The sequence below is a fragment of the Diplodia seriata genome, assembly GCF_021436955.1.
Source record: "Diplodia seriata strain FDS-637 chromosome Unknown scaffold_7, whole genome shotgun sequence".
NCBI classification, from domain to species: Eukaryota; Fungi; Ascomycota; class Dothideomycetes; order Botryosphaeriales; family Botryosphaeriaceae; genus Diplodia; species Diplodia seriata.
Genome location: NW_027117314.1, coordinates 1,715,738 through 1,725,552, shown reverse-complemented (window position 1 = coordinate 1,725,552; position 9,815 = coordinate 1,715,738). Strand labels below are relative to the sequence as shown.

The 9,815-nt window shown below is 56.4% G+C and overlaps 2 protein-coding genes across 2 annotated transcripts; one reads left to right on the top strand and one right to left on the bottom strand.

Annotated features, from left to right (window-relative positions):
- Positions 1-5,431: 5,431 nt before the first annotated feature.
- Positions 5,432-7,249, top strand: SLS55_007275 (uncharacterized protein; the record flags this gene model as incomplete). Its single annotated transcript, XM_066778695.1, has 3 exons — positions 5,432-6,349; positions 6,410-7,020; positions 7,090-7,249. The coding sequence occupies 3 exons, from the start codon at positions 5,432-5,434 to the stop codon at positions 7,247-7,249; spliced, it is 1,689 nt and encodes a 562-aa protein (XP_066631132.1).
- A 1,514-nt stretch (positions 7,250-8,763) lies between these two features.
- On the bottom strand, positions 8,764-9,462 carry SLS55_007274 (uncharacterized protein; the record flags this gene model as incomplete). Its single annotated transcript, XM_066778694.1, has 1 exon — positions 8,764-9,462. The coding sequence occupies one exon, from the start codon at positions 9,460-9,462 to the stop codon at positions 8,764-8,766; it is 699 nt and encodes a 232-aa protein (XP_066631131.1).
- Between the last annotated feature and the right edge of the window lie 353 nt (positions 9,463-9,815).

Below are 9,815 nucleotides of genomic sequence, written 5' to 3'. Positions count from 1 at the left end.
TCCATGGCGCCGAATTGGGCACCTTGCTGTGTGTGTTTTTTCCTTGACTTTGTATGATGGAGATCATGGAGAGGGGCAGGAACCCTTTTCGTTTCTCACCATCATATGCCAGCGGCGAGCATGCAGCCAAGTAGCTAGTGTTTTTTCTTCGTTCTAGAACAAGCGGCATCTTTTTCCTGTATGGTAGATCATTCAACCGCATAAACTTATTAACTCCTCCTATTCTCGTGCGCGCGCGCGATGCATCTTGGCTCGCGGAGTGAAAATCGAGGCGAGTGGGCGGGAAGACGGGGGTGATGAGCGTGCCGGCTTTGATGGTTTTCCCATCTCTCTCTCTCTCTTTCTGCCTTACGCTTCTGCCTACCCTTTGTTACGCTTTTTGCCTTCAAACCGCGAAGGAAGTGAGAAAGAAAGAAAGCTAACATCCTTTACGGCGCGGCGGTGGCCGCGGCGTGTTGTCATGAACGGGATGATTATAAATACAACTGCAAAAGGTCCGTCCGTCTCTCGGGGCGGCGCGGAACGGCGGCGATCGTGGGGAAGAACCTCGTTGCTGTTTACCCAATTGGGTAAACGGTCGACGTAGGGCTTTCTCTTCCTCTCCCTTCCTCTCTCTCTAGCTTGCGCAAAAGCAAGCCAAATTGTAAAGATTCGGGCCATCATCCCCATCGTGCATCATCCTCCTCATCTCTCGATTGCTCGATTGCTCGATTGGCCCCCTCCCCCCGCCATGATCGTCATCGAATTAGACTGTAGGACTAGACTAGACTAGACCTTTTTTTTCCTTTTTTTCCTTGGTCACGTAGACTAGGCATCCTGGGCTTCTTTTCTGCTCCTTCGCGGTCTTTTCTTTCTCTCTCCCGCATGAGATCAGCGTTTTGTTTTTAGAAAGACTGATGTCCGACCCTTGTTCTTCTTTAGCTGACGTATGAGGAAGTCGCTTGAATGGGCGAGGGAGGGTCCATTGGTGATGGGGCCGTGGCCTTTTTGCGTTGTTGGATCGGTCCTGCTGGACTACTGGACGTGTTTGCCTTTCTTTCTGGGTGGTGGCACGGTGGTGGCGGACGGAACGGCGGCGGGGTGGGTGGTGGGTGGCGGCACGGGGGAAGGAGGCGGCGGAAAGGGCCGAGCCCCCATACGCCGCCGCCAGCCCACAGCCTTTTGGGATCTAGATGACGGGATCATCCCCGATGATTGCTGTGACGTCGAAGGGTGGTTTTTGGACAGTATGGTTCTTCACACGCTGTGGTATGTGGAGGGAGGTATGTGATGACGGTGTTGGAATGGGACGAACTCTTTTCTGATGGGAGGTTTTTTCTCGCGCCTTGTGTTGGTGGTTTACCTTACTGCTTTCTCTCGTGCCTGCTCTTGCTTAGGCCCTGCTGGACACATGCGGTGTTGTAAGTGGGTTCGGCAAACGGCCTGGCTCTCGTTTGCCATGGATAAGACCAGTGAAACCGTGCACCTAAAAGGGCGGACGTCCGGTATCTAAAAGCTCTCTCCACACGTTGGAGGTCTCTACTCCATCTTTTGAAATTCTACGTGTTGGACACCGTCAAGGCCAATTGTGTTCCGTAGATGGCCCATGACTTGTGATAATTTGCGCCAGTCACTTGGACTAGGAGAAAGAAATTGCATGCTAAGCACCGCCGGTTCAATTCGGCATTCAATAAGAGGATTAAATCGTGTGAAGATAAATTATGTAACGCTCCCGACTGACTTGTGTTGGCCGAGCAGGAGGAAGAATAGGTGGAAGACGATGTCTTAACTGTGTATCTATATGTATATAACTAATACGTGGGCTGTAGCTATACCTACGTCTTATGAAAAAGGATACTATACATCCTCGATACTTATGTTATAGCATAACGGTTCTAAGTACTCTAAGTGTCTACTACGTGCTCTTAGTAGCTTGCACCATATTTTCGACCAGAGGTAGCCTCACGTCATCTAAACTCAGCACCATTAGAGAGATGCCTGTACTCAATCTTTTGAAGCAAGAACGCCAACTTTTCCTTAATCGACAGTACAAACAGTGACTAAGAATACAGTGACCCCAAACATTACCTACGAACACTTCGACAGCCATCGTTCCGTAACACATCAGTCACCGTCTTTTCTATTCATCCGAGATGAACCGAAGCGAGGCGGTCGGTTAAACAGTGCTTTTTCTTACTCTTAGACCATCTGTCTTTCTATGGCGTCAACTGCGGGATCGAGATTTTAATCTCTCGTTCGCATTGGAGCCATACCAACGCACGGATTCAACGGTGGCCGTAAGTCCGATGGGCATGTACGTAAAACGGGCTTCGAAGGACTGACAGGAGACGTGCATAAGGGAGGGCATCAGAAGAGCCGTTGACGTTGTGCTGACGAAGGCAACACAGTATCAGGCAGCGTTTCGATTATCTCCAACACCGCATATCCCGTCAGTCAGGGTCTCCGATTTTTTCCCCCCCTCTCCATCTTTGCCAAGGCTGGATAAGCGTACATCATTTGCTTGTCGTTTTCGCTCCGTTCCCAACACATGTCCAGCCAGGATCCACCCGTACCCTTTTCCCTCTCATTGTCTTTCCTATCCGGTGCGTCCCACATTTCCCGCGCGAGGGCACGATCCATGACTGGCTGGAGCCCGAGGGTCCAGACAGGAGGCTGTGGGGAACTACCGGGGGCAGCCCGCGCGATGAATCGTGACGGGGGCAGGGAGGAGTCGTCGTCCGCTGCCGGGAAGCTGGGAGACCACCGGGACGAGCAAGTTTGCGGGAAAGTCAGGGCCAAAAAAAACAAGTCACGCGTTGGTTGCCTTCCGGCCGATGATGAGCGAAAAGGAGGGGACCGGGCCCCGAGCAGTGCGTCGACTCGGTTTTTTTTTGTTGGCTGCCCCTGATGGGGTGTGCTTTGCTGTGCTGATGGGAAGGAACAGAAACCCCATCCTAGCTCAACGCGGTGCCTTTGCCGATTGCGAACCCGCATATCATGCAGCCAGAGACATGCAGCGCCAAAAAAGCACGACGGATCCTTTGCCCGTTTGTTCCCAAGAGGCAGGTTCGCGTGCTGATTATTGTTTTCTTTTTCTTTTCTTTTCGGCCGGACCTCTCCGTGCGTGGATGTGCGATTGTGTCTGAGATCTGCCTGGGCTGTGCGGTCTCCATTACGCAATGCACGCTGGGCGCAGGTGCCAATGGCGAGAGTGCTTGGGGTAACGACATAAGCAGGGACGGGAAAGGGTCCAGCCAGATAGGCGGCCGGCCAACCGGGGGGCTCTGTTGCCGTGGTGCAGCAGCTGATGCATGGCGCGTTCTCGCGTCTCGCGTCGCGCAGCGCAAGCGGGCGTGGCTGATCAAGTGTGCTTTGGTGGACGATGCTATGCACTCGCTGCGCGGCACAACAGCGGCTGAACCGCGTGCATCCAGCGTGCAGCGCTCGTCGCCGTCGTTCCCTCTCTTGTAAACAGCGGGCCTCATCGGTGGCAGATGACAGCGCTGGATGGGAACGTCTGGCCGTCATCATCGCAGCGAGTTCCTGGATTCAGGCTCACCGGTCAGTGTGGAGAGGCTGCAGTGGAAAGAGCCGTAGCTTGGCGGGTTGAGCTGCGCAGGTGAGCGACGCGAGCGAGCGGTCCGAGACGCAACCGGCCGAGTCGCGCCGGGGATGACGAGTCGCTTGCTGTGGAGATGGCGAGCCCACAGCCCGTGGGCAGCGAAACATGGAGATGGAGCGAGGCAGCCCCGAGCTGCTGCTGCCCGTTGTGTGCCTCAGGCTCGCTTCAGACTTCGGGCTTCCGGCTTCAGGCGCGTATCGCTGCGTCGCTCAGGACAACGCAAGACGACGACTCGACATAGTGCCGCCTCCGTGGCCTCTCAGCGCGCCTGACACATACCGTAGCGGGTAACGGAAGAATTGAGCCCACCCGCATCTACCTCATCGAAATACTCACACGGGCAGAGTACCAGACCCGGACGTAAATGTTCCAAATCCATCTGAGTCTTGTATTCAATTCCCACGTAGAAAGATCGGTGAGCTGGACGGCTCGATTTTTCTGACCGTGGTTGCGTCGTGCCGAAAGCGGCGGGGAGAATGCGTTGAGCTTTACCTTCACCACCAGCGCTGAAGTTTGAGATGTGCGATTGGCACGCCCGCTTGACGAGACGCACCCCGCGCTTCGCGATGAGGCTGGTCTGGGCGCGCACGGCCATCGTGAAGGCTCATTCTTGGGCGTGTTGGCCAGCCAGCTTACGTACCTTGGGTGGAACTGAATGCGTAGGTAACGCGTAGCTCAGAGCGCGGCAGCACATAAGTATATTGCCGGGCGCCCGCCTCGCTCCTCACTTCACCTGCTTCTTTCTCGACACGCCTCCAAACCTGCTTGCTGCCGCCATGACGAGCGTGACTCCACCTGCGCGCACGGTCGCGGGCCTTGACGATTTCCTGGCCCCAAACGGACCGCTGCTTTCAGATGGCTGACGTCGTGACAGTTCGGACTCCGAGCCAAAGCACGACGGCGTCGCTAAGAGCACCAGTAACAGCAGCTGTCATTTCGTTTTCTTCGTATTATTGCCGGTCTGGCGGTGGCGGTGCCGTGACCTTGGGTCATGCGTGCTGTGGCTTGAAGGAGGGGCGGCGGCAGGGCAGGCAGGCCCTCGCAGGCCACACAGGCGGCGCAATCCTGTGCGACCGCCCGTTCCTGTCGCTCTCTGCTGCGGCTGCGCCAACACCGCCAACAGCCTCTTCGCGAGCTTGTCGAGGACTTGGGTGGGCGCGTCCGGGGCGCTCAGACTGGCGGGATCTGCGCAATCGATAAGCCTGGTGACGGTGATTTGCGGGGGCTTTTCTATTCTTGCACCCGCCGACGTTGCTAGGCCAGGCGGCGCAAACAGAACCTTGTTTCACCCAGCCAGCAGCCAGCCTCCTCGCGACCATCAACAGTTTTCTCTCTCAGCCTGCACCTAGTTCTGCGCGTTGAGAGCGCGTCCGCCTGCTGTCGCCTCTGCGCCGTTTACGCCCGGCTCCGCTGACACGAGTTGCATCCCGCCATCAGCCCTGCCGCTGCGGCTGTGTCGATTACCCACCAAGCTTTGGAACCCGGCTGCCAGCCAAGGCATCCCGCAGCCGCGTGAAACGCGAGAATGTCCTCCCAACCTCCTTTCCGCAGAGGCTTCTCCTTCGACAACGACGACTTTGACAGCCCTCCATCCTACGCGACCTACGCTTCGCCGCCCGCCGGCCAAGCTCAGCCAAGTCCCGACCCGTCCCCTCCGCTGCCGCCCCAGCACCGCAATTTCGACAACTTCGCCCCGGCCCCGACCGGCGCCTCCGCCTACTCGCCCGATCCCGCTCGGCAGTCGATCTCGACCTTGGGCATGGACAATTCAGGTGAGTCGGTCGCACGCGACGGCGCCGTCCTGCACGTCGCTTTCAACCACGACCGCCCATGCGGCTCGCGCATGCCGAATGGGACCGTTCGGGAGCTGGTGGTAACCGTCTTCCAGGAAACCAGCATCAGCCGTACTCCCCTTATTCGCCCTTCGCCAACACCAGCCCGTCGCAAAGCCACGCCATGAATCCCGCCGCCTACACCTCCCAGGAGCCGCTGACCCATCCCGGTGCCAACGAGTCGCGCCCGTCGCTCAACAGCCATTCCAACCACTCGGCCAACGACGGCTACTCGTCCTTCTCGGACGACCCGTTCAATTATCACTCCAGATCCGCTCCCTTCGCTACTATTGATCCCAATGAGATTGAAGATGACGGTGACGACGGAATCCCGCAACCGGCGCCCTCAAAACGCAACACCATCTTCGGCAAGAAGGCTGCCGTTGCTGGCGCTGGCGCTGCCGGCGTCGGCGGAGCTGCAGCCTTGACCAGTCTTAACCATGACGGAAACGGAAATTATGGGCCGGTGCCTGGCGGAAGCACCGAGTACACGCATGACAACCGCGGCCTGGAGAAGGGCGCCGGTGCGGCGGCTGCCAACAAAAACGGCAAGAAACGTCTGTGGACAATCGTTTTGGTTGCCATCGTCGTGGTCGCAGTGATTGTCGGCGTCGTCATTGGCGGCGTCCTCGGCAGCAGAGCCGGATCGCCCGACGACAGCAAAAGCGCCGGAGCATCCGCCTCGGACGACCAGGCAAAGAACGGCGATCTCGACAAGAACTCGGACGAGATCAAGAAGCTTTTGAATAACCCCGACCTGCACCGCGTCTTCCCCGGAATGGACTACACTCCGCTGAACGCTCAGTATCCCGACTGTCTGTCCAATCCGCTGAGCCAAAACAACGTGACGCGTGACGTAGCGGTTCTCAGCCAGCTTACTCCTGCGATTCGTCTTTACGGAACCGATTGCAACCAGGTAAGCCGTGTCTGATAGTCAAGCAAGGGAGCTTTTAGCTGACGCAGGTGGCTGTTTCAGACCGAGATGGTCCTAACTGCCATTGACCGCCTCGGTCTCACCGACGTCAAAGTGTGGATGGGTGTCTGGCTAGGCAACAATGACACGACCAACGACAGGCAACTCTCGCAGTTTTGGGAAATCCTCGACAAGCACAAGGCCGACCCCTTCGCCGGCGTCATCGTCGGCAACGAGGTGCTGTACCGCAAGGACCTGACCTCGGACGAACTCGGCAAGATCCTCGGGGACGTCAAGCAGAACCTCACCGACCACTCCTGGGACCTCCCGCTCGCGACGTCGGACCTGGGCGACAACTGGACGTCGGACCTGGCGGAGGAGGTCGACGTCGTCATGGCCAACATCCACCCGTTCTTCGCCGGCGTCGAGGCCGCGCAGGCGGCGAGCTGGACCTGGACGTTCTGGCAGGGTCACGACGTGGCCGTCACCAAGAACCTGAAGGGCAAGACGCACGTCATCAGCGAGACGGGCTGGCCGTCGGGCGGCGGCAACGACTGCGGCGAGTCGACGTGCTCGAGCGACTCGCAGGGCAGCGTCGCCGGCGTCGAAGAGATGAACACGTTTTTGGACGACTGGGTCTGCTCGGCGTTGAAGAACGGCACCGAATACTTCTGGTAAGTCGAAGTAGCCGAGCCTTTTTTTTTTTTGGTTATTGTGCTAACCTTATTACCCGCTGCGCGCAGGTTCGAGCTCTTCGACGAGCCGTGGAAAATCATGTACAACACCAAGAACGAGAACTGGGAGGACAAGTGGGGCCTCATGACGGTTGACCGCGAGCTCAAAAAGGGCGTCAAGATCCCCGACTGCGGCGGCCAGCAGGCATCGCTGTCGTCGAAGAGGTAGCGCGCGCCCTTTTGCTACTAAGGAGAGGTATGAGTAAGAGTACTCTTATTCGTTGCCTTTTTTTTTCTTTTTTCCCTTTCTCTTGTAATTCTTGTTCTTCTTCCCCTCTTCTTCCACGGAGCATTGGCGTTTTTTCTTTTTCTTTTTTCTCTTGTGGGCAGGCACGGTAAACGTTGCTGGACAAGGGTTTACGCACGCGAATGGAACGGGACGGAACTGGATGGGCACGGTACAGGAATACTATTATATACATTCCTTGATGAACGGGGGGGAGGGATAGGGCAGATGAAGGGGCAGCCGACGGTGGAGGAGAAAGAAGAAGCATTTAGAGCCCTTGTTGTAGGGAATTGGATTCGGACAAAGCGGAAGAAGGAGGATTCTTCTTGTTCTGTCGTCTCCTGTTTCTATCGTACTGCATGATACTGGCGGACGCGCTGCGTTGATGAGCATTATCGCGCGGTTGGTTGGTTGGCTGGTTGGAGGAAAGAGAGAGAGAGAGAGGGAGAGACTTGGATTATCAATGTTGTTGTTGATTTTGTTCCTCCTCCCTCCCTCCCTCCCTCCCTCCCTCCCTCCCCCACGTTAAACCGACGGCATCGAAGCTATGCGTTGTTTCTACTTTTTTGCGCGAAGAATGGAGGAAGGAAGGAAGAAGACATGGTGGGTGTCATGTTTATACCGAACGGACGTAATGAGCTCGTAGATTTTTTTTTTCGCGCATGATTGGTTTACGATAGTGGTGGAGAGAGGGAGGGAGGGGGTATGCGTGGGGAGGTTTCTGTAGATAGGTGTCATGTGCCCGTGTTTGTGGCTGGGTGAATGAATGGACGTACGTGTAGATTTATTCTTGCTCTCCTCTGGCTGGGTTGATCTGTGCACTGTGGTGATTGTGTGAACAAATGTATATATGCGAAGATGTATGTAAGTGGTTGTGATGAAGAGTAGTAGTTGTCACTCTTTGAGGCTCTTTGAAAGGCGCGCGCGATTGGGCGCTGTATGTAATCGGAGAAGGAGTGTGGCTGGACTACGTGCTGCATTGGCTTTTGGTGTCTGGGGCTTCCAATCCGCCATGCCTTCTGCCTGCCAAGTAGCCGCCACGGGGGTTCGCTCGAAAGTGTGGCTGGAGGGGCAAGTGTGGGTCTCGCTCTATCATACTTGTTCTTTTTGCTTCGCTTCCGTCACTTGAGAGAGCTTCTTGCGGCACACTTCAGGGGCACAATGCGGCCAACGAATGACCGAAGACAAACACTTGGTCCGATCTTTGTTTAGTTGGTTCAATGGCGACCACAAACTTTGTTTGATTGTTTGGTTATGACAAACAAAGGTTTTGCAAGCACGGTTACTTGTTGGGCATCATTCAGGGTCCATAGTCGAGCGGCAGAGCTCAGAGGCTACGGTGGCCCAATCACTCGGTAGACGGACTCATTTGGCCGTAGGTATCATCTCATGTTGCCTGCTCGAGGATTGGTCACGGGGTAGTTTGAGTCCCGTCCTTTGGCACTACAGATAGATCGTTAGAAGTCACCAAAATATCTCTCACGTATCTTCTCCATGGCCAGCTCCGCCGGCATGGGATCCAAGAACTTGTCAATCTCGTCCCGCCAAAACTCGTTTCGTGGGTTCACTTGGCAGGCCGTTGTATACTCCCAGTAAGACGGAAGCCACCCGGCAGTCTCCCAGTCAACAATGCCAACGATCTCATCCCCGCGGGCGAGGATGTTCAGACTGCTCAGGTCGCCGTGGGTGAAAACAGGTGGCGGCCAAGGCTGATCGTGCAGCCTGATGAGTTCGTTGACCTCCGGATCAAAGCTGGCATCAGGACGGAAGCCTCCATGCAGATGCGTGTGGAAGTCGTGCACGCTGTCAAACGGCCCGAACCGCAGAGGTCCGGGCAGGCGCGGGTCGTACAGGGATCCGCCGTCGACATTGCTCACTCGCGGCCCGGGTGCAGGTATGTCTCGCAATTGCCGTACCAACGGCTTCAGCTTGGAAAAGATCTTGGCTTTTGACTCCTCGCTTCGCTTCACCCAGCCTTGCCCGACCTTGTCGCCGTCGATTCTTTCCATGACGATGTACGTCCAGCCGCGCCGTTCAAAGGCGCAGTAGACCTTTGGCACGGGAATGGACGTGTTTTGGGCAATGAAGCGCAGTGTGGAGGCTTCGGAGAGATGGACGAGCGGGCCGTGTTTGACGCAGACTTTGTCGGAGAGCATGAGGACGACGCCCTGGCGGGGGCGGAACCGCTCGAGCAGCCCGATTAGAACGAGAACGGTGCATCGACGTAGCCAAGAGTCATTGATCGGTGCCGATTCCATGCTATGGTTCCTGCGGAGGCTGGCCTCTCGCGTTGGCTGTGTAGAGAGAGTGTGGTTGAAACGAGAAAGCACGTCGGTGGGTTTCAAGGGTTCGCTTACGCAGTGGCGCGGCTGTAGATACTGAGGCGCGTTGCGGACGCGTTGGATCGCGTCACACTCTACTAAAGCAAACCCACTGACGAGCGGAAAGGGGCTTTCAAGTACGGTCCGGAGAGCAATATGGGACGTGAAATCTGGGATCAGCTTGGAAC